Raw genomic sequence first — 23,854 nt, 5'->3', positions numbered from 1 at the left:
AAATTTGCTGATGATACAAAACTAGGTGTGAATGTAAGATGTGAGGAGGACACAAAGAAGTTGCAAAGAGAGATAGACAGGTTAAGTGAATGGGCAACAAGGTGGCTAATAGAGTACAATGTGGGGAAGTGTGAGGTTATTCATTTTGGTAGTAAGAATAGAAAAGCAGAATTTTTTTTAAAGGTGTGAAGCTTTTAAATGTTGATGTTCAGAGAGACTTGGGCATAGCAAGTTAGCATGCAGATGCAGCTAGCAATTAGGAAGGCAAATGGCATGTTGGCCTTTATTGCAAGGGGATTGGACTGTAAGAATAAGGAAGTCTTGTATAGGGCTTTGGTGAGACCACACCTTGAATACTCTAACTAAGGAAGGATATACAGCGAAGGCTCACTAAATGGGTTCTTGGGATGAGAAGATTATCCTATGATGAGAGGCGAGGTAAATTTGGCCTATACTCTCTAGATTTTAGAAGAATGAGAGGTTATCTCAATGACACACATACAAGATTCTGAAGGGGCTGAGGGGTTGTTTCCCCTGCCTGGGAATCTAGAACATGGAGGCATAGCCTCAGGATAAAGGGGAAGTTATTTAGGACTGAGATGAGGAGAAATATCTTCACCGTTGAGCATATTCAAGACTGAGATTGATTGATTTTAGATCTCTCAGGGACTCAGGGGACATGGGGAATGGGTAGAAAGGTGGAGTTGAGGTGGAAGATCAGTCATGATCATATCGAATGGTGAAACAGTCTCGAGAGGCGGAATGGTCTACTCCTTCTCCTATTTATTCTGTTCTTGTGTTCCTTCCTTCTCTTCATAGAATTATAGAATGGTTACAGTACAGAAGGAGGCCATTTAGCCTGTCATGTCCAAGCCGGCTTTCTGTAACAGCTACTCAGCTAGCCTTTCTCCCCTGCCCTTTTCCCATAGCCCTGCATTTTTTTTTCTGTTCAGATAATTCTTTGAATAGCCTTGGATACATTTCATCTGGGCTTGGTGATTTATCTACTTTCAAAGATTAATAATTCCTCTCTCACTATGTTTATCACATTCAATATTTCACACTCCTCAACTACAATGTCTGCATTGTTCCCCTTTTTTGTGAAGGTAGACACAAAGTATTCATTCAGTACCCTGCCCACGTTTTCCGCCTCCGTACCCAAGTTACCTTCTTCGTTTCTAATAGGCCTTACCCTTTCCTTAGTTATCCTCCTGCTCTTTATGTATTTATAAAACATCTTCGATTTTACTTGCCAATTTTTTTTATGCCCTCTGTTTGCTTTCCCAATTTCGCTTTCAATTTCAGGTCTGAGCTTTCCATACACCTTTGGCTTTCTTGGCATTTTGGTATAAGCTTCGCTCTTTTGCCTTATCATACTGTATATGCTCTGCGACCTCCGGCGGGGGTGGGGTGTTCTAGATTTGGGAGTCCCACCCTTTTTGTTTGTGGAACATATTTGTTTTGAACCTTCTTTATCTCCTCCTTGAATGCCCCCCAACTTCTCTGAAAATGATTTACCTTCAAGTAGCTGTTCCCAGTCCACTGTTGTTAAATCCACATCTCAGCTTAGTAAAATTGGCCTTCCTCAATTGAAAACTTTTAATCTGGGTCTATCTTTGTCCTTTTCCATAATGACACTTAATTTAAATGAATTATTATTACTACCACAAAATTACCACTGTCCAGCTTCATTCCCTAAAGCTAAGTCCAGAACTATTCCTTTTCTTGTTGGGCTTGCTATGTACTGGTGAAAAAAGTTCTCCAGAGTGCATTTTAAAAATTCTTTTACACGGATTTATCATTTTTAATATTAGGGTAGTTGAAATTCCCTACTATTGTTTTTTTCAGACATATTTACCGACATATTTACTCTTCTATCTCTCTGACTGTTTGACGTCTATAGTACACAGCCAGCAGTGTGACTGCCTCTTATTTTGTTCTTCAGTTCAACCCGTATGGCCTCATTTGATGATCCTTCTAGCACGTCATCCCTCTTCAGAGCTCTAATTGTTTCTTCAACCAATATTGTTCCCCTCTTCTTTTTTTTAATCCCCTCCTCTATCTCGTCTGAAAACCTTCAAACTGGAGTGTTGAACTGTTATTCTTGCCCTTCTTTAAGCCATATTTCAGTAATAGCTATGATATTATACTTTTAAATATCTTTCTGTGCCCTCAGTTTATCTGCCTTATTCACTAGATTCCTTGTATTGTAGTATAAACCATTAATTACTGCCAAACTCATTTGTTGTCTATTTTCGAGCTTGTGTTTCCTCTGCCTTCGGCACTCGCTAACTAATTTTCTGCCTTCCATTTCCAGCTTTGCTTCTCTCCATTCTGAAGCTTGTTAAGGTTCCCATTCCCCTTCCAGTTTAAACTCTCCCCAACAGCACTAGCATACCTTCCTGCGACAACATTGATCTCAGCCCTGTAGAGCTGCAAACCATCCTGCTTGTACAAGTCCCACCTCCCTAAGAACCGGTCCCAAAGCCTCATGACTCTAAAGCCCCCTCTCCTGCACCATATCTCCAGCCACACATTTGTCTGCACTATCCTCCTACTTATGTACTCACTACTGGCACTGGAAGTAATCTAGCTCCCTAAAAATCTGCCTGCGGGGCCTCATCCCTCTTTCTACCTATGTCATTGGTACCAATATTGACAACTTCTGGCTGTTCACCCACTCCACTCAAAATGTTCTGCAGCTGCTCAGGACATCCTTGACCCTGGCAAGAGGCAGGCAATGTACCAACCGTGTATCGTATCTGTGGCTGCAGGGACACCTGTCTGTTCCCCTAACTACTGAATCCCCTATCACTGCTGCTTTTCTGACCTTACTCCTCCACCCCCACGGTACCCCCCGTCAAGCTGAGCCATGGTGCCATGAACTTGGCTATGGCTGCACTTCCCAGAAGAACCATTTCCATCACCAGTATTCAGAATTTAATAATGGTTAGACAGCAAGATGCAATCAAGGGACACCTGCATTACCTGCCTAGTCCTCCTTATCTGTCTGGCAGTCACCTATTCCCTCTCTGCCTACACACTCGTAAGCTGCGGGGTGACCACCTCCCGAAATAGGCTAACCATGTAGCTCGCAGCCTCACGGATGCACTGCAGTGACGCCAGCTGCCACTCAAGCTCCAAAAACTGGAGCTCCAGCTGCTCTAGTTGATGACACTTCCTGCACATGTGGTTATCCACACGGCACAGGATGTGCATTCAATGAGATTGAGATGCCCTGCCATGCCTTTATTTATCAGATTACTATCTAAACTTACCAGAAATAAACTTGACTCCTGATCTGTCAATAACACTCCAGCTGTAGGTGTGAGATCCACGAGTCCGTATAACTGCCCATTCAGTTGCAGCACAGATATATTTCAATAAAGTTTGAGGTGCCCTGTAACTTTGTCGACTAATTTTGCTAAGCCTGGTCCAATGCCCAGGACAGTACGTGACCCAGAGCTATCTGAGTGCGACCAGCATCCTGGATCAAACTCACAGTCAGCCCTAGCTCCTTGGCGTGCGTCAGCAGGTCAATGATGCATTCCTCATCTGGTGCCTTGACGACCACTTTGGGCTCCCCGCATTATTCCCACTATCTGAGCAGATCTGGATTCCGTTTCTGGACTTGCCTGTATGCAAGACGTCCTGATCAGGACAAAAATTACACTCACCAGCTACTCACCAATCAGCACCTTCCCTTGTGCTGACATTACTTTGGATGCTTTTATCTCTCTCTCTGATGTTTAAGCTCCCTTTCCTCTGGGCCCCCTGATTGAGGCCTACCCTCAGGTACTTGCTATTTATAACTCTCCCACCACTCTGCTGCTCCACCCCTGAACTGTCTCAGGTCTGCGCTCCCTTGCCTCCAGGCTCTCCAATTCTGCTGTTGCTGCTCTGTTTAAATCTTGGGCCTCTCTTTCTGCACATATTTATCATTTTAATTCACAAGAGTATTATTTTTAAACAATGTAGTATAAGTTTGCACAAATTTTTAATAAATTATTCTGAGCATGGTGCTCAAACCAAAAAAAAGTAATCAGTCATTGAAAAAAGCTGTACAATTTACAACTCCAACCGTGTGCTGGTTTATTTTTGCCTAAATAACTGAGTCATACTGTATCTTGTTTATACCAAACAATTATTGATTTTAGCATATTCAGTTAATTTTGAAAATAGACAGCATAGTTTAATTATGTGAGGGCATTTGTTTGCAGTAGTTCTGTTAAAAAGTTGATATATTATGACACTGTCATTTGGCATTTGAATATGACTTTCTGTATCCAGCATAACTTACTGAACAACAGAACACTTTGTCCACTCTTTCCACTGGCTCATAATGTGCATATTTAAGTGCTACATGGCAGTGTCATAGTACATCAATGTTTTAACTGCACCTCTGCAATCATATGTTCTGACATAAAACAATGTTCTTTATTTTTAAAATTAATTTAAAGTACTAAAAACAACAAATGTTTTGTATAAACAAGATAAATTGTGAATTCTTTATTTAGGGAAATATAAACTGGCACTGGATTGGAGCAGTAAATCAAGTGCTTTTTTTCAGAGTACCTTTATTTGGTTTGAGTACTATGCTCAGAATAACTTGTTCAAAAGTATTCAGAGGAACATAAAGTATTAAGGTGAGTGACATTTACTATACAGTTAATTATACTGCAAAGGATCAAACTGAGACAAATAAAGTGAATTAAGTGGAGGAACATGTGGGGAGTAAGTGTTGCAGACCATTGTTTATATTCCTTTATAGAAAAGATAGCTGGGATATTGGTCAATGTACATCATGGTTACTGTTGCTTCTTGGAACTCCTTTTTGGTTGCCTTTGAGAGTCAGAGAGGAATTCTTTCCCCTGTTGAATTGCCCTAGGATTTAAAAAAATCTTTTTTTTAACCTCTTATCAGTGTTTACATGGTGAGTAGAGAGCATTAGGGGCCGTGTTACCAAAATATAACATGGCTGAATGGGACAGATTCAATGGATCATCAGGGGTCTTTTTCACAGGCGTTTTTTTTTGTATGTTTGCAATTTTGGTATAAACGAAAATTGCTTAAAATGTTTATTTTTCAGTGTGTATTGGGTGCAACGAGTACCAGAAATAATCCCGAACATATTGACCATTAATATTAAAGTCCATAGGCATAATATAAAATTGGGAATGTTTTAATTAAAGGTTCTAATGCCCTAGTGTAGCTGTCAGTGTAATTAAACTGTTATCATTTACAACAGTGCCTTTGTTCAGAGCTCGTTGTAAAAAACACCTACTGAACCTGAGAACCCTTTAAAATATAAGTATTATTTCATCACATCAGCATAACGAAGTCATCCAGACTCCTCGGCGAAGGCAATGGCAGACATGCCCTGGGATCTAATGGGTAAAAGCAGTCTGGTTTATTGTTTCCAATTCCTGACCAGTCATTCCAATATCTAACGTGCACAGCACTGAAAGAGGCCCGAGTTAGGTTTGACTGTGGTGTGGTTGGTGGTCAAATAGTTTGTCAAGGTTCATTTTCCAGGCTAACAAAGAAGAAATAGCCACTTGGGGGAGGAGACACTATTGATGCAGTGGTTTTTGTCAAGGTTCATCCCAAGCAGCTCTGTAACACAGGAGTCTGTGCTCTACGGGCTGTTCTCAGGGACGCACACCGAGACAAACATCAACTGCTGCTGGAGGACTATCAATTCGGTGAAAGACACCCTTTGGTCTGCCCGAAACTTGCTGGTCTTCCAGCGCAAAGAGTTGTCCACCACCGAATGTTGCAGACTGGCACATTCCAAGGTCCAGGACTACGTGTTGAGGGACGCACTAAAGCTTGGGGCAGCCGCAGCAAAGGCTCAATGGGGAAAGACCACAGTGTAAGGTTCCCCCACCAAGCTGGACTGAGGGGCTGGATCCATGGGAAACCCCTCGAACTGTATCGTTAATATTCTCAATTGCTGTAAATGTAAATGTAAAACTGTAATTGACATGACAATTGTGAAAAGGAAGGGTTGGGAAGGAACTCATGACAGTATTGAAGGAAACTGATCTCCCTTGCAACGTTTGTATTTTTTGGTGCTGTTTGGAAACTGTCTGGCAATGTAATTTTTACAGATGTTTATGAATAAAGTATATTTTGGAAATAAATAAAAAATTGATGTATCAGCACCTGTTGTACTGTCTGCCCTTTATGAATCAGCACCTTCAGGAAACGAAGAAAATAGAGGGTAGACTGAAAAACAAAGATGACTTGAGGAAGTAGGGCAGCTCAGCATTCCCGGCCTCTTGCTGCTTAGGCCCCAAGTTCTGGATTTTCCTTCCTAAACCTCTCTTTCTTCCCTTTAAGATGCTCTTAAAAACCTACCTCTTCCCTCCTCTAATATTTCCTTATGTGGCTCAGAGTCAAGGCTTGCTTTCCAACACCCCTGTGAAGCGCTGAGGAACATTTTATTACTTGAAAGACGCTACATAGAAACAAGTCGTCGTTGAGCAGGCACGTTCGCTTTCATTATGACATCGCGCTGAGCCGCGCAGGCGCTGTAAGAGTGAGCGAGTTGACGAGCGGGTGGGCGGGGACTGTGGTTGTGTGCAGTAACGGTCTGGGGGCGACAACAACAACAGCAGCAGCAGGATCATGATGATGATGATGTGATCGCCGAGACCCGCCCGGTGTGTCGTGTCGCTCAGCCACACCGGCCCGAGGCGAAGTGGTGTAAGTGGCGGAGGGCGGGGGGGCCCGAGGAGCGGCAGGGCCTCGGTCAGTCAGTGGGGCTGAGGCTGATTGGCTGCTGAAACCGTTATGGGGGAAACTTTGCTTCCCCGCTGCTGACCCGACATCCTGCCGCCCCCCACCCGCGGGGCTCCTGATCCGGCTCGGTCGCTTTGACTGGTAATGGGTGGGAATCTCACCAGACTGCGGCTGGGTTCCCCACCTCCCCGGGAGCTGCCGTCTTCCCCTGCTTGTACTGGGCCATCTGGAGACATCCTGGCCTCAGCTGCAACATTTAAAGATGAAAGGAATAATTAAACAAAACATGTTTTATTACTTCCTGGAGCTGATAAAACTTCCGTCAGTTCTACTAAAGTCCAGTAGTTTTTGTTCACATAATTTACGATGAGTGATTTTAATCAGATTAAAGGATGTAGATTTCGAATCTGTTAAACATGGTTTGCATGTAATGTAAATGTTTCTGACATGGTAAGTCATTTTAGAAGTTGCATATTATTTAGGACATTGCGAAGTGCTTTTCAAGGGTACTTTGTTTTTTTATTTTGGGAAACTGAGATTTAAGATGGTCTTGTCAATTTGCAGTTGGCCTAGTATGAAAGCATTGTGCCATTGCAGCATTTTGCTAATAAAAAAGGGGCAGGGCTGTTACAGCTTCAACCTCACATTTAAAGAAAATACAACGTGGTCCCGTTTGTTTGTCGTCTCTTAGGTATTCTCCATTTATTTGTTCCAGATATGTATCGATGTAACATAGTTTGTGGAAATTGGTTACATAACCCATTTACAGATTTTTAAAAATTGTAATGAGTGTAATACTGAGATGATCAAAATTGCATGTTGAACTCTGATGAGGAATGCAAAAAATCCATCTGGTTCATCATTTTGTAACCTGTAGTGTTTTATACAGATGTTTATAATTGTCCAGATAATTTCCATACAGACTCAGTGAAAATTCTACATAATGTTTGTTTGAAGTGATACAGCTAGAAAATCAAGGAAACTGATGACAATATTTGGTAAAATTCTTAAACCACTTTGTTAATATTATTGCATAAAGTTTACATCTGACGTTCAGATAAATGACAGATGTTGACTGAATTCGATTTGGCTCTAAGTACGTTAGTAACTAAACTTTCCTCCAAGAAGTTTATTTGAATGGAAATTATCTTGCCACCATGGCAGTGCTGTGTTCCCCTTTGTGGTGGTGAAGGCCATTATTGAGCTGCTTTTTTACTTTCTATTGATCTAGAGGTGATGCTTACTTAGGTTTACTGTTGACCAATTCACATGATCTGAAAGCAGTCCCTTCCAATTGGTATGTCGAGACTATGCTTAGTCTGCATCCATGCAGCATTTCATTTCAAAATTGAAAGAAATGCTAAGTGTAATGTTTGGCTGCATGAGTTGGCTGACTGATCTCAAGCAGTAAGTTTCCACTCTAATTAGTGTTAATCAGTTGAAAGTCCAGACTTCCTCCAAGTATGGATCGAGGTGCTTATTGGTGTAGATTGATTGGGAAAATCCCATTTTAGGCAGATAAACACTGACATTGGCTCACCATGATTTGTTGAAAGATGCTCCATAGCTTTTGTTAAAATGCTTGAATATGGGAGAAATCCAGTTGAAGCCCAAAGAAGTGAAATAGTTCTCAAAATCTTGTTCCCAAAAAGCTAATAGCACTGAGTTTTTCGAAGCAGGAGCTGGCTCATGTTATGGCTTAACTATCTTAAATGTTGCTGTCAACTGCTGTAACCTCCAAGTGGAAAGTATCATGCCTATTCACAAGAAATAACCAAAGTCATGTTGTAATAACTACACAACAACTACCCCAATTACCAATTCTGAGACAGGTTGTGGAAAGCATAATGAATGAGAACCTGTTGCAACATATCAGTTTCTTTGGCTACAGAACAAATCATTGACTTACCAGAATGTGTTGAAAATTGAATGATTCTTTCCATTCAGCATGAAGTGGAAGTAATAATGCTAAACCTTCCTTGAGCTTTTGATTGATCAGTAGCTGCTGCTTTTGGTTTGGAGTTGAACTTTGTCAGAGGATCCAAACATTGGGTCATAATCTACATTGTGAAGCAAATAGGACTTTTTGTTTTGGTATGCTTTTGCATATTGCTACATTAACTTCCAAGCAGAATTTAAATTGGTTCCATCCTGTTCTTTAGATTAAGATAGAAGACCAGAGCAGTTCAGTCTGAGAATTTGGAAGGCTAATTTTAGCTCACTGGTAAATTAGCTGGTTTTAAATGGGAATGTATGTAAGGTTAGCCTTTGTGTTTGGATAATGATTTGAAAGGTGGTGGTGAGAAATGAATTGTTGCCTGCTACAGACAAGGGTGCTGGTTCAGGCACCAGAACTGCAGGTTAGCTCCTGTTTTGAGTGTGTGCCGTTGGTAAAATGATTGGTCTGGTTCAAAGTTTATATTTGAAAAGTTGGCTTTAGATGTCTACAAGAATGTGAAAGAAAAGTTGACTTCAAAAGTGACTAAGCTGAAAATGTTTTGATCGTTCTCAGCCTTGCAGAAAAAGGAAAACTGCAGTGCAGAATCATTCTAGAGTTTTTTAAACTTCTTATTCTCAGGCATCACTTGCAAGGTCAACATTTATTGCCCATTCCTAGGTGGTGTGATCTGCTGTGTGGTGAAGGTGCTCCTACTGTAGTATGTTCCAGTATTTTAACTTGGTGATGATAAAGGAATGGCAATATATGTCCAAGTCAGTATGATGTATGACTTGGAGCTTTTTTTTAAACATTCATTCACAGAATGTGGGTGTCACTGGCAAGGCCAACATTTATTGTCCCACTCCTAAATGCCCTTGAGAAGGTGGTTGGTGAACCACCACAATGCTGTTAGGTTGGGAGTTCCAGCTTTTTGACCCAGCAACAATGAAGGAACAGCAATATATGTTCAGGTCAGACTGGTGTGTGAATTGGAGGGGAGCTTGAAAGTGTAGTCTTCCCGTTTATCTGCTGTCCTTGTCCTTTTAGGTGGTAGATGTTTTGGGTATTGGAAAAGACGTCCTGAATTGCTGTACTGCCATCTTGTTGATGGTACACATTTTGACCACATTGCACTCGTGGTGAAGGGAGTGAATGAAGGCTGATCAAGCAGACTGCTTTGTCCTGGATAGTGTGGAGATTATTGAATGTTATTAGAGTTGTTCTCATCCAGACAAGTGTGGAGTATTACATCATATTCCTGACTTGTGCCAAGTAGATAATGGAAAGGCTTTGGGGCATTGGGAGGTGAGTTACTCATCACAGAATACCCAGCCTCTAACCTGCTGTAGTAGCTACAGTATTCATACGGCTGGTTTCTGGTCACCGGTGACTCCAAGATGTTGGAGGATTCAATGATGGTAGTGCCATTGAATCTCAAGGAAAGGTAGTTAGACTCTCTCTTGTTGGAGATAGTCGTTGTCTGATTCTTAACTGGCAAGTGACAATTAAGCCACGCATCAGCATAAGCCTGGATGTATTTCAGGTCTTGCTATGTGCAGTCATGGACTGCTTCATTATCTGAGGAGTTGCAAATGGTACTGAACACTGTGCAATGATCAGCTAACATCCTCACTTCTGACTTTATGATGGAGCAAAAGTCATTGAAGCTTTGGCTTAGGACACTGCCATGAGGAACTACTGCAGCAATGTTCTGGGCCGAGACGATTGGCCTCCCAACAATCGCAACCTTGCTGGAGGAATATCTGTTGGACAGTTTGTGTTTCCACTTAAAGACTGTTTCCCAAGCTGTGCTGCAACAGAACCTGTGGGAATGATAAATTTTAACCCTTGTCGGAAATATGTATTGATTTGGTGTCTAGTTATTGCATTTTTGTATGTTTCACTGTTAGTTTGTATTCTTAGTAATCATAGTTTGTACTAGTCTGGTCCTGAGTGTGATGTATTTGTTTTTAAAACAGATCAAAATACATGATGGGAATGCTATCTAAATATCAATATAGAATTTACTGTAGTTGTACTAATGTTAGGTGTGGTCCAAGTTAGCTTCTGCTATGGCAGAGACAATAAGGCATACATTTCCTGTTGGGGGAGGGTAGCTCAATTTATAGGAAGTGCTGTACATCTGCTGTAAAAATGTTTTAGAAGCCTAATCCTTCAGTTATTTTGTCATAACACCTGTGGAAGGAGTGGTTGGAAGCATGCTTGGTCCCATTCTCTTTTTCATTTTCATTATTGTCCTAGTTGCACTGTTAAAAGTCCTATTCTGTTTGATATCAATCTTCTTCTTTGGCCTCCTTGACTCGAGAGACAATGGGTAAGTGCCTGGAGGTGGTCAGTGGTTTGTGAAGCAGCGCCTGGAGTGGCTATAAAGTCCAATTCTAGAGTGACAGACTCTTTCACAGGTGCTGCAGATAAAATTGGCTGCCGGGGCTGTTACACAGTTATCAATATTATAAGTATATTAAGGGCAAGAGGATAACCAGGGAAAGAGTAGGGCCCTTTAGGAACCAAAGTGGCAATCTGTGTGTGGAACCAGAGGACATAGGTGAGGTCTTAAATGGTTACTTTATATCTGTGTTCACTATGCAGAAGGACGATGTAGGTGTAGAGATCAGGGAGGGGGGTTGTGATATACTCAAACAAATTAGCATTGAAAGGGAGGAGGTATTAGCGGTTTTAGCAGGCTTCCTTTTTGGTCTCCTTGTCTCGAGAGACAATGGGTAAGAGGTGGTCAGTGGTTTGCGGAGCAGCGCCTGGAGTGGCTATAAAGGCCAATTCTAGAGTGACAGAATCTTCCACAGGCACTGCAGGTAAAGTTGGTTGTTGGGCTGTTAGACAGTTGACTCTCTGCTTACACTGCTGTCTCTTTTCCTGCCAACTGCTGAGTCTCTTTGACTCGCCTCACTTCAGTCCCGTCTTTATAGCTGTCCACCAGCTCTGGCGATAGCTGGCAACTGGCTCCCACGATGTGGTCAATGTCGCAAGACTGCATGTCGCATTTGCAAATGTCTTTAAAGCGGAGATATGGACGGTGGTGGGTCTGATACCAGTGAGGAGCTTGCTGTACAATACGTCCTTGGGGATCCCGCCATCTTCCATACGGCTCACATGGCCAAGCCATCTCAAGCGCCGCTGGCTCAGTAGGGCGTACATGCTGGGGATGTTGGCTGCCTCGAGGACTTCTGCGTTGGAGATACGGTCCTGCCACTTGCTGCCAAGGATTCTCCGGAGACAGCGAAGATGGAATGCATTGAGATGTTGCTCATGGCTGATGTACGTTGTTGAGGCCTCGCTGCCGTAGAGCAAGGTATTGAGGACACAGGCTTGAAACACTCGGACTTTTGTGTTCCGTGTCAGTGTGCCATTTTCCCACACCCTGTTGGCCAGTTTGGGCATAGCTGCAGATGCCTTTCCCATACGCTTGTTAATTTCTGCATCGAGAGACAGGTTGCTGGTGATGGTTGAGCCCAGGTAGGTGAACTCTTGAACCACTTCCAGAGTGTGGTCGCCGATATTGATGGATGGAGCATTCCTGACGTCCTGTCCCATGATGTTCATTTTCTTGAAACTGGTTAGGCCAAATTTATTGCAGGCAGCCGCAAGCCTGTCGATGAGTCCCTGCAGAAACTCGTGTGTGAGATGTTAATGCAGCATCGTCAGCAAAGAGGAGTTCCCTGATGATGATTTTCCAGACTTTGGTCTTCGCTCTAGATGGGCAAGGCTGAACAACCTGCTATCTGATCTTGTGTAGAGGAAAATTCCTTCTTCTGAAGACTTAAATGCGTGAGAGAGCAGCAGTGAGAAGTGTGGGTGCAAGAACACAGCCCTGTTTCACACCACAGACGGGAAAAGAGTCTGATGAGGCACCGTTACGCGAAATTGTGCCTTTCATATTGTCATGGAACGAGGTGATGATGCTTAGTAGCTTTGGTGAACATCCGATCTTTGCCAGTAGTCTGACGAGACTACATCTGATCAAAGGTCAAAGGCTTTGTTGAGAACTATAAAGGCAACGTAGATGGGCATCCGTTGTTCGCAGCATTTCTCCTGTAGCTGGCGAAGGGAAAACAGTATATCAATAGTGGATCTCTCTGCTCGAAAGCCGCACTGTGCCTCAGGGTAGATACGCTCAGCCAGCTGCTGGAGTTTGTTTAAAACGACTCGAGCGAAGGCTTTCCCCACTGTGCTGAGTAGGGAGATTCCCCGGTAGTCGTTGCAGTCACCACGGTCACCCTTGTTCTTATAGAGGGTGATGATATTGGCGTCGCGCATGTCCTGTGGTACTGCTCCCTCATCCCAGCACGGGCAAAGCAGTTCGTGGAGTGCTGAGAGTATAGCAGGCTTGGCACACTTGATTATTTCAGGTGTAATGCCGTCCTTCCCAGGGGCTTTTCCGCTGGCTAGAGAACCGAAGTGGATAAATCCCCAGGCCCAGATGAGCTGTTATGTGAGGCAAGGGAGGAGATAGCAGGGGCTCTGACTCAAATTATCAAATCCTCTCTGACCACAGGAGAGGTGCCAGAGGACTGGAGGACCACGAATGTGGTACCATTATTCAAGAAGGGTAGCAGGGATAAACCAGGTAATTACAGGCCGGTAAGTCTAACATCAGTGGTAGGGAAGCTATTGGAAAAAATTCTGAGGGACAGGATTAATCGCCACTGAGAGAGGTCGGGCTTAATCAAGGATAGTCAGCATGGCTTTGTCAGGGGGAGATCATGTTTAACAAACTTAATTGAATTTTTCGAGGAGGTGACTAGATGTGTAGATGAGGGTAGAAAGCAGTTGATGTAGTCTACATGGACTTCAGTAAGGCTTTTGATAAGGTCCCGCATGGGAGATTAATTAAGAAGGTAAGAGCCCACGGGACCCAGGACAATTTGGCAAATTGGATCCAAAATTGGCTTAGTGGTAGGAGGCAGAGGGTGATGGTCAAGGGTTGTTTTTGCGAGTGGAAGGCTGTGCCCATTGGAGTTCCGCAGGGATCTGTGCTGGGACCCTTGCTGTTTGTAGTGTACGTTAATGATTTAGACGTGAATATAGGAGGTATGATCAGTAAGTTCACAGATGACATGAAAATTGGTGTTGTAAATAGTGAGGGGGAAAGCCTTCGATTACAGGATGATATAGATGGGCGGAGCAGTGGCAAATGGAATTTAATCCTGAGAAGTGTGAAGTGATGCATTTTGGGAGGACTAACAAGGCAAGGGAATATACGATGGATGGTAGGACCCTAGAAAGTACAGAGAGACCTTGGTGTACTTGTCCATAGATCACTGAAGGCAGCAGCACAGGTAGATAAGGTGGTTAGGAAGGCATATGGGATACTTGCCTTTATTAGCCGAGGCATAGAATATAAGAGCAGGGAGGTTATGATGTAGCTGTATAAAACACTAGTTAGGCCACAGCTGGAGTACTGTGTACAGTTCTGGTCACCACACTATAGGAAGGATGTAATTGCACTGGAGAGGGTGCAGAGGAGATTCACCAGGATGTTGCCTGAGCTGGAGCATTTTAGCGATGAAGGGAGACTGGATAGGTTAGGGTTGTTTTCCTTAGAGCAGAGAAGGCTGAGGGGGGAACTGATTGGGGTATACAAAATTGTGATGGGCATTGATAGGTTAGATAGGAAGAAACTTTTTCCCTTAGTGGAGGGGTCAATAACCAGGGGGCCTAGATGTAAGTTAAGGTGCAGGAGGTTTAGAGGGGATTTGAGGAAAAATGTTTTCACCCAGAGGGTGGTTGGAATCTGGAATGCACTGCCTGAAGGGGTGTTTGTGGCAGGAACCCTCACAACATTTAAGTATTTAGATGAGCACTTGAAATACCACAGCACACAAGGCTACGGGCCAAGTGCTGGAAAATGGGATTGGAATAGTTAGGTGCTTGATGGCCGGCACAGACACGATGGGCCGAAGGGCATGTTTCTGTGCTGTATAACTCTATGACTCTAATATCAAAGAGTGGTTACCTTTTCATCTGAACGACTAGGTATCAAAAGAACAGGATATGGTTGTCAAATAACGTTGTATCTTCAGCAATGAAAAAGCCCATACTGTAAGTTAGTCTTTGGAGGATAATGAGCTCACATAATGCGAATCACATCTGACCTGTGGTGAAACGAGTTATGAAGATGATGCTAAAAGTAAGCTGAGCCACCTTTCTTGTTTGAAGTAAGTTGGTGATCTAGAAAGCCTATATCTGCCAGTTGATATCATCTCAGCCTATGTGGGAGGCTGCAGCAAAGCTGTTTTTTAGCTTCTAGGCCTACGCTGTGCAAATCATTGAACTCATGCATATGGCCTCTGTACTATGACACTCTCTAACACATTGGGTGGCGAGGGCACAGGGTGTATTCTGGGTGGGGGACTTCAATGTCCATCACCAAAAGTGGCTCAGTAGCACCACGACTGACCGAGTCCTAAAGGACATATCTGCTAGACTGGGTATGCGGCAGGTGGTGAGGGAACCAACAAGAGGGGAAAACATACTTGACCTCGTCCTCACCAATCTGCCTGCCGCAGATGCATCTGTCCATGACAGTATTGGTAGGAGTGACCACCGCACAGTCCTTGTGGAGACGAAGTCCCGCCTTCACATTGAGGATACCCTCCATCGTATTGTGTGGCACTACCATCGTGCTAAATGGGATAGATTTCGAACAGATCTAGCAATGCAAAATTGGGCATCCATGAGGCGCTGTGGGCCATCAGCAGCAGCAGAATTGTACACAACCGCAATCTGTAACCTCATGGTCCGGCATACCCCCACTCTACCATTGCCATCAAGCCAGGAGATGAAACTCTGGTTCAATGAAGAGTGCAGGAGCAGCGCCAAGCACACCTCAAAATGAGGTGTCAACCTGGTGAAGCGACAATACAGGACTATCTGCGTGCCAAACTGCGTAAGCAGCATGCGATAGACAGAGCTAAGCGATCCCATAACCAACGGATCAGATCTAAGCTCTGCAGTCCTGCCACATCCAGCTGTGAATGGTGGTGGACAATTAACTAACTGGAGGAGGTGGCTCCACAAATATCCCCATCCTCAATGATGGGGGAGCCCAGCACATCAGTGCGAAAGCAGCCCACTTGTTTGGCACCCCATCCACAAACATTCACTCCCTCCACCACCGACGCACAGTGGCAGCAGTGTGTACCATCTACAAGATGCACTGCAGCAATGCACCAAGGCTCCTTCGACAGCACCTTCCAAACCCGCGACCTCAACCAATTAGAAGGACAAGGGCAGCAAATGCATGGGAATACCACCACCTGCAAGTTCCTCTCCAGGTCACACACCATGCTGACTTGGAACTATATCGCCATTCCTTCACTGTCACTGGGTCAAAATCTTGGAACTCCCTTCCTAACAGCACTGTGGGTGTACCTACCCCACATGGATTGCAGCCATTCAAGAAGGCAGCTCAACACCAACTTCTCAAGGGCAATTAGGGATGGGCAATAAATACTGGCCTGCCCAGCAACACCCACATCCCATGAATGAATTTAAAAAAAAAATCGGAGAGATGCAACTGGGATTGTGGTCCTCCACAACACAAAAGAATCTGAGCAGTTCAATCATGGCAATAACAGAATATACAGTAGTTATGTCACAGTCCAAAAAGTCTGCACAGGCTATCAGCAGCAAAACTTAGCATACTGACTCTGCTGCCTGTGGCACATTCTGCCAGAAAGTGCTACCTTGGAACAGAAAGAAAAAACAAGACATGCATTTGTATAGTGACTTTCATGACCTCAGACTGTGTCAAAGTGCTTTACAGCCAATGAAGTACTTTTGAAGTGTAGTCATTATTATAATGTAGAAAATGTGACCGCCAAGTCCCACAAACAGCAATAGGGCAATGACCATTTTTTTTTATTGCTGCTTGGAGGATAAATATTGGCCAGGATACCAGGGAGAACACCCCTACTTTTCTTCAAAATATCGCCTTGGGATCTTTTTATGTCCAACTGAAAGGACGGATAAGGCCTCTGTTTACCATTTAATCTGAAAGATGGCACCTTCGACCATGCTGTACTTCCTCAGTATTGCAGTGGTGTGTCAGCCTAGATTTTTGTGCTCAGGTCTTTGGATGGGACACACGCCGACAGTGTTCTGACTTAGAGGGGAGACTGCACCCACTCAACTGCAGCTGACAGATTAACATAATTTAGAAATCCAGGGCTGTCATAATAAATGTTAGGGTGTTAGAAAGGTGACTTAACATCCACATCTATTCCTTAAGGGTTGCATGCTTTTTTTGGCGTGGTAATTGGAACTGATTTATGCTGAAATGAGTTGTGAAGATGACAAAAGCCAGATCCACAGCAATGTGGTTGATTCTTAGTTGCCCTCTGAAATGGCCTAGCAAGCCACTCTGTTGAATAAAACCGCTTTAGAAAAGTCAAATACGAATAAAACTGAGCATCAACCAAGGCACGAGAAATGACAAAGGCACACCCTGCAAAGTCCTCCTGACTAAAATCTGAACACTTGTGCCAGAATTGGGAGAGCTGTCCCATAGACTAATCTAGCAATAGCTGAACATACTCATACTCACTGAATCATATCTTACAGCCAATGTCTCATGACACCTCCATCACCATCCCTGGGTATGTCCTGTCCCACTAGCAGGACAGACCCATCAGAGGTGGCAGCACAGTGGTATACAGTCAGGAGGGGGTGGTCCTGGGACTCCTCAATATTGACTCCGGATTCCATGAAGTCTCATGGCATCAGGTCAAACGTGGGCAGGGGAACCTCCTGATTACCACCTACTGCCCTCCCTCAGCTGATGAATCTGTGCTCCTCCATGTTGAAAACCACTTGGAAAAAGCACTGGCGCAAAATGTATTCTGCACGGGGAACTTCAGTGTCCATCACTAAAAGTGGCTTGGTAGCTCCACTTCTGACTGAGGTGGCTGAGTCCTGAAAGATATATCTGCCAGACTAGGCCTGCAAGTGGTGAGAGAACCAATATGAGGGCAAAACCTATTTAACATCATCCTCACCAATCTTGTCTGTCGCAGATGCATTTGTCCATGACAGTATATGTAGGAGTGACCACCACACAATCCTTGTGGAGATGAAGTCCCATCTTCACACTGAGGACATCCTGCATCGTGTTGTGCGGCACTACCACCCTGTTAAATGGGATAGATTCAGTACAGATCTAGCAGCTCAGAACTCGGCAGCCATGAGGTGCCGTGGGCCACAGCAGCAGCAGAATTACATTCAACCATAATCTGTAACCTCATGGCCTGGCATATCCTTCACTCTACCATTATCATCATGTCAGGGTATCAACCCTCGTTCAATGAGGAGCATAGGAGAGTATGTCTGGATCAGCACCAGGTATACCTAAAAAAGAGGGGCCAACCTGGCGAAGCTACAGCACAGGACTACATGCATGCTAAACAGCGGAACCAGCATGCTAAAGACAGAGCTAAGTGATCCCACAACCAATGGATGAGATCAAAGCTCTGCAGTCCTGCCACAATCAATCGTGAATGCTGGCGGACAATTAACTAACGGGAGGAGGAGGCGCCTTGAAGATCCCCATCCTCGATGGCAGATTTCAGCACGTTAGTGCAAAAAACATGCCTGAAGCATTTGCAACCATCTTCAGTCAGAAGTGCCAAGTAGATGATCTCCTGCTGAGGCCCCTGGCATCACAGATGTCAAACTTCAGCCAATTCGATTCACTCCACGTGATATCAAGAAACAGCTGAATGCACTGATAGTGCAAAGGCTATGGGTCCTGACGACAACCCGGCTGTAGTACTGAAGGTGCGTGTTCCAGAGTTAGCTGTGCCCTTAGCTAAACTGTTCCAGTACAGCTCTAACACTGGTATATGCCCAACATGTGGAAAGTCTCCTAAGTATGTCCTGTCCACAAAAAGCAAGACAAGTCCAACCCGGCCAATTACCGCTCCATCGCTCTACTCACATCAGCAGAGGTGTCGTCAACAGTGCTATCAAGCGTCACTGACTCAACAATTACTTGCTCACTGCAGGGGTTCCGCCAGGGTGCCTCGGCTCCTGACCTCATTATAGTCTTGGTCCAAACATGGACAAAAGAGCTGAAGTCCAGAGGTGAGGTGAGAGTGACTGCCCTTGACATCAAGGCAGCATTTGATAGTATGGGAGCACCAAGGAACCCTGGCAAAATTGAAGTCAATGAGAATCAAAGGGAAAAACTCTCCTAGTTAGAGTCATACCTAGCACAAAGGAAGATGTTTGTGGCAGTTGGAGGCCAATCATCTCTGTTCCAGGACATTGGTGCAGATGTTTCTCAGGGTCGTGTCCTAGGCTCAGTCATCTTCACTGCTTCAGCAATTACCTTCCCTCTATCGTAAGCTCAGAATTGGGGATGTTTTCTGATGATTGCAGAGTGTTCAATACCATTCGCAACTCCTCAGATACCGAAGTTCTTGCCCACATGCAGCAAGACAACATTCAGGTTTGGGTTGTAAAGTGGAAAGTAACATTTGTGCCACACAAGTGCCGGGCAATGACCATCTCCAACAAGAGAGAATCTTAACCATCTTCCCTTGACGTTCAACAGCATTACCTTTGCTGAATCCTCTACCATCAATATCCTGGAGGGGTTACCATTGACCAGAAACTTAACTGGACCAGCCTTACAAATATTATGAGTACAAGTTGTTAAGGCGTATGGTGTGTTGGCTTTCATTAACAGGGGGATTGAGTTTATGAGCCGCGAGGTTATGCTGCAGCTCTATAAAGCCCTGGTTAGACCACACTTGGAATATTGTGTTCAGTTCTAGTCACCTCATTATAGGAAGGATGTGGAAGCTTTAGAGAGGGTGCAGAGGAGATTTACCAGGATGCTGCCTGGACTGGAGGGCATGTCTTATGAAGAAAGGTTGAGGGAACTAGGGCTTTTCTCATTGGAGCGAAGAAGGATGAGAGGTGACTTGATAGAGGTGTACAAGATGATGAGAGGCATAGAGAGAGTGGATAGCCAGAGACTTTTTCCCAGGGGGGAAAGGGCTATCACCAGGGGGCATAATTTTAAGGTGATTGGAGGAAGGTTTAGGGGAGATGTCAGAGGTAGGTTCTTTACACAGAGAGTGGTGGGTGGGTGGAATGCACTGCCAGCGGTGGTAGTAGAAGCAGATACATTAGGGACATTTAAGCGACTCTTGGATAGGTACATGGATGATAGTAGAATGAAGGGTATGTAGGTAGTTTTGATCTTGGAGTAGGTTAAAAGGTCGGCACAACATCATGGGCTGAAGGGCCTGTACTGTGCTGTACTGTTCTATGTTCTAAGTTAAGGTCAGAGGCTGGGAATTCTGCAGCGAGTAACTCACCACCTGACTCCCCAAAGCTTGCCCACCATCTACAAGACACAAGTGAGAAGTGTGATGGAATACTGTCCACTTGCCCAAATGAATGCAGCACCAACAATACTCAAGTTCAATACCATACAGAACAAAACAGCCTAGTTGATTGGCACCCTGTCCACCACAGGCGCACAGTGGCAGCAATGTGTACCATCTATAAGATGCACTGCAGCAACTTGCCAAGGCTCCTTCGACAATACCTTCAAACCCATGAGCTCTACCACCTAGAAGAACAAAGGCAGTAGGCACACTGGAATAGCACCACCTGCAAGTTCCCCTCCAAGTCACACACCATTATGACTTGGAAATGTATCACTGTTCCAAGCTGTCTCTGTGTCAAAATCCTGGAACAGCACTGTGAGTGCTGGACGGCAGAGGTTCAAGAAGGCGCTTTACCATCACCTTCTCAAGGGCAATTAGGGATGGGCAGTAAATGCTGGCCTTGCTATAATCCCATGAATGCATTAAATAAAGGTGCCAGTTTAGGCATCAGGGCTGTAAGTTTGCTGCCAATTGAATGTGTGCCATTGGTAAAATGGTCAGCCTTGTTCACACTTTATATCTGCAAATATTTCTGTAAAAATGTACTTCAAGAATGTAAAACCAAAATTGACTCACCTGCAAATCTCCAGTTTATAATTTTGAGCAGTCAATAGAAAACTCCATAACATAGTAAGATCCATTCTGTTACATCTGCCTCCCCACACACGGCTGATGAGGCCTTGGTTTTCCTGATCCACCTGAACAAGTATCACAGATTTTTTTTTCAGTATCGTCCATGCTGTCTTTCCCCCTCGAAATGACGCACATTTTATTGCACGTGCTTTGTGTCACGATAATTAACCATCAACAATTTGATGTATTTTGTTTGTCTTTGGATTTGTAAGCTGCTAAGTAATGGCATTTTAAAAATAATTCAGAATGTTTGTTGGACTGTTCTGCCATTAAGACCATTACCTGCAGGGATCCTTGCATCCGGCATTCTACTATTGCTTTTATATTAGGCTTACTGGGATCTTGGTGGCCTGGTTCCTGACATGCTGGTGCCACATTTTGGTATCTTTTATACTCCACTAGACATAATTTAAATACGGCAACTACCTGTTTTCGTTGAGCTCACGCTATCGGGAACTGAAATAAAGTGACTTTGACAATGTCAAAATTGCTTTGCATCAACTCAGTCTATTTAAAGAAAACAAATTGGCAGTGGCATCAGTGGGTTTTACGCAATGTGAAAACATGTGACTGGAGTTCTTGAGTTAAGTTCATCTACAGGTAAACAATAAGTACCAGCCATCATTGTTTGTGAAAGTCTTTGAGTCACAAGATTATGTCATTACAGGCACTATTTCTGCATGGATGACAAGAAGCTGGAAACAAAAGCAATTTACTGAACAGTGCTGAAGAAGAAAATAATCCTTTAAGTATTCTACCATGGAGACTAAAGATTTAAGAAAAGAGAGAAGACCGGGTTATTTTGCCAGGTAAAATTTTTAACATTTATATGTACACTGGGGAATTTGTTAACAGTACCGGACTTTAATATTTATTGCATAGGATTTAAAACAGGAACTTAAATGCAGATGGGATGATCTTGTTAATCACTACCTAGAGTAGAATGAAACATAGTAAACACTGCATTTGATATGGAATGAGTTAGAAAATCAGTATTTAACGAGATCTGATGAAAAATGTGTCATTTTCTTTTATGGGGGCAATGTTTTTGTTCTGTATATTTAGTCTGTGACTTGAGGAATGACAATGTTGGAGATTGCAAGATTTTTCCTTTGTTGGAATGGAATTCTGTTAGGTCAGGTGCATTATGTAAAAATTCAAAGAACTGGTCCCTTTTCTGCACCTCATAAATGTGTCTTAACTCCAACATTGGAAGAGTTTTCACACACTATGGGCTGAATTTTACCGGCTCCTCGATGCCGCGAGTCGCGGTGCGGGGGTTGGTAAAATACTGCGGAGGGAGGCCCGCCTCAACCCGAAATGTCGAGAAGGGCCTGCCGCATATTACCAGCAGCAGGAGTGACCTCAGTGCGACCCACCCCCCCTTCCGCCAGGCGGCGGGCCCTTCATCTCCATATTAAAATGAGCTCTAATATTCAAATTAACTTACCTGCAGGCAGCGGCCGTCCCAATCTGATATTACGGCCGCCATTCGTGCTCTGCGCACCTTCGGAACTCCACACGGAGTTCCGGGTGAGAACCTGGTGGGGAGGGGGAAGCAATAAAATTTTCAGGGTGGGAGGGGTGGAGAAGCGGGGAAATCAATTTTAATTGGATATGGGGATGGCAGGAAGCGGTTGAAGGGCAAAAGATTGAAGGTTGGTGGGGGGGGAAGTTTGGGTCCTTTTAAAATAAATGGATGGTCATTTCAGGCAATGAAATGACCATTGGGGTTGGGGGAAGGGCCTCCATCTCCTAATTATTTATTAAAAAACATATTGGGTGCAATCCATCTTTAAAAATTTAAAATAAAAACAAGAAATGCTGGAAATACTCTGCAGGTCTGGCAGCATCTGTGGAGAGAGAAGCAGAGTTAACGTTTCAGGTCAGTGACCCTTTATCCGAACTGGTCTCTCTCCACAGATGCTGCCAGACCTGCAGAGTATTTCCAGCATTTCTTGTTTTTTTTACAGATTTCCAGCAGATGCAGTATTTTACTATTATTTAAAACTTTAAATGTGTGTTCAGGGCTTAAAGCCTTTTAAAGGTGGTGCTGGCGCCTGCGTGCGGCGCACTCATAAAATTCAGCCCTATCAATGTGAATTTTTTGCCTCCCCACCAGTCAGTGTTACACCTTTGCTGAAAACAAGTGCCTTTTTTTTTGCTTTTAGCATTGCTAAGCTCTGGGTCCTTCTCCACTTGGAAGCAATTTTTAGATTAGAAATCTATAACATACATGCTATACTGATGTATACAGTGATGTATTTGAAGAAATTTATGGAACTAAATGTATACAGGTCACATGGACCACTTGGCGTGCATAAATGAATCCTTGAGCAAGTAAAGTGCTGCTTTTATATTTTTAGGGGTTCCATAAATATTAGTTACTATCCTGTGGTGTGGCACACAGTCAACCATCTAGTATTTAGATCAAGCATGTTAGAAAGCAATGGAATACCTGGACCAAGGGTGGGAGGGGGATATATAGATAGCACATGAAGAGGGGTTGGAAGTCTGGGAGAGTCAGAGGCAATATAAAGCTGCATGGGACTGGGCCAGGCCCATTTCTTATTGAGTGGAGGGTGAGTTGCTGCTTTGTGCGGCAGAGAAATAGTCCTAGATTTGGTCATGGGGGTTGGGTTTGTTCTTCAGTGCGTGCTGAGAGGCAGAAGGATGATATAGTTTCTCCTCTGTGAGGGCGGTGATGGAAGGGATGGACTGAGAGGCCAGATTTGTCCGCAGTGAAGATGAGTGGATAGCAGGACCTCTTTGTCCTTGGTAGAGTCATGGAATTTGGATGAATTTTTTTGTTACATGTTCAAAGTCAGAGTTTATTTGGCTGGAATTAATGAATGGTAGTGGAGTCATTATGCCATTACATGTATGCTATATGTCATCAAATAGTGGGAAGGAGACGGAGGAGCAAACTGCACAACGACGCACGAGCTACAGAGTAGTGATAATAGAGAACTTCAATTATCCAAATATAAACAGGGAAATTAAGTGTTAATGGCAAAGAAGAGGAGGGATTCTGAAATGTTTGCAAGAGAACTTTCTTCATAGAAATAATAGAAAGTTTAAGGCACAGAAAGAGGCC

At 43.8% G+C, this 23,854-nt stretch overlaps 1 protein-coding gene across 7 annotated transcripts in view; it reads left to right on the top strand.

The window, feature by feature from the left end:
• Positions 1–6,565: 6,565 nt before the first annotated feature.
• The window catches only part of LOC137359169 (nuclear receptor coactivator 7-like), a 141,126-nt gene continuing 123,837 nt past the window's right edge, over positions 6,566–23,854 (top strand). For 5 of the 7 annotated variants that reach the window (XM_068025269.1, XM_068025257.1, XM_068025251.1 and 2 more), the window contains exons 1-2: positions 6,604–6,711; positions 21,425–21,566. Coding sequence is in view for 5 of the 7 variants with exons in the window: in XM_068025257.1 (XP_067881358.1) it covers positions 21,517–21,566 (50 nt within the window). In the remaining 2 variants the exon portion in view is untranslated. The other 2 variants (XM_068025244.1, XM_068025276.1) reach the window with 2 other exon arrangements.

This window comes from Heterodontus francisci, chromosome 3, assembly GCF_036365525.1.
Source record: "Heterodontus francisci isolate sHetFra1 chromosome 3, sHetFra1.hap1, whole genome shotgun sequence".
NCBI lineage: Eukaryota > Metazoa > Chordata > Chondrichthyes > Heterodontiformes > Heterodontidae > Heterodontus > Heterodontus francisci.
Note: the sequence above shows the minus strand (reverse complement) of the source record. Positions and strands in the feature narration are given on the sequence as shown.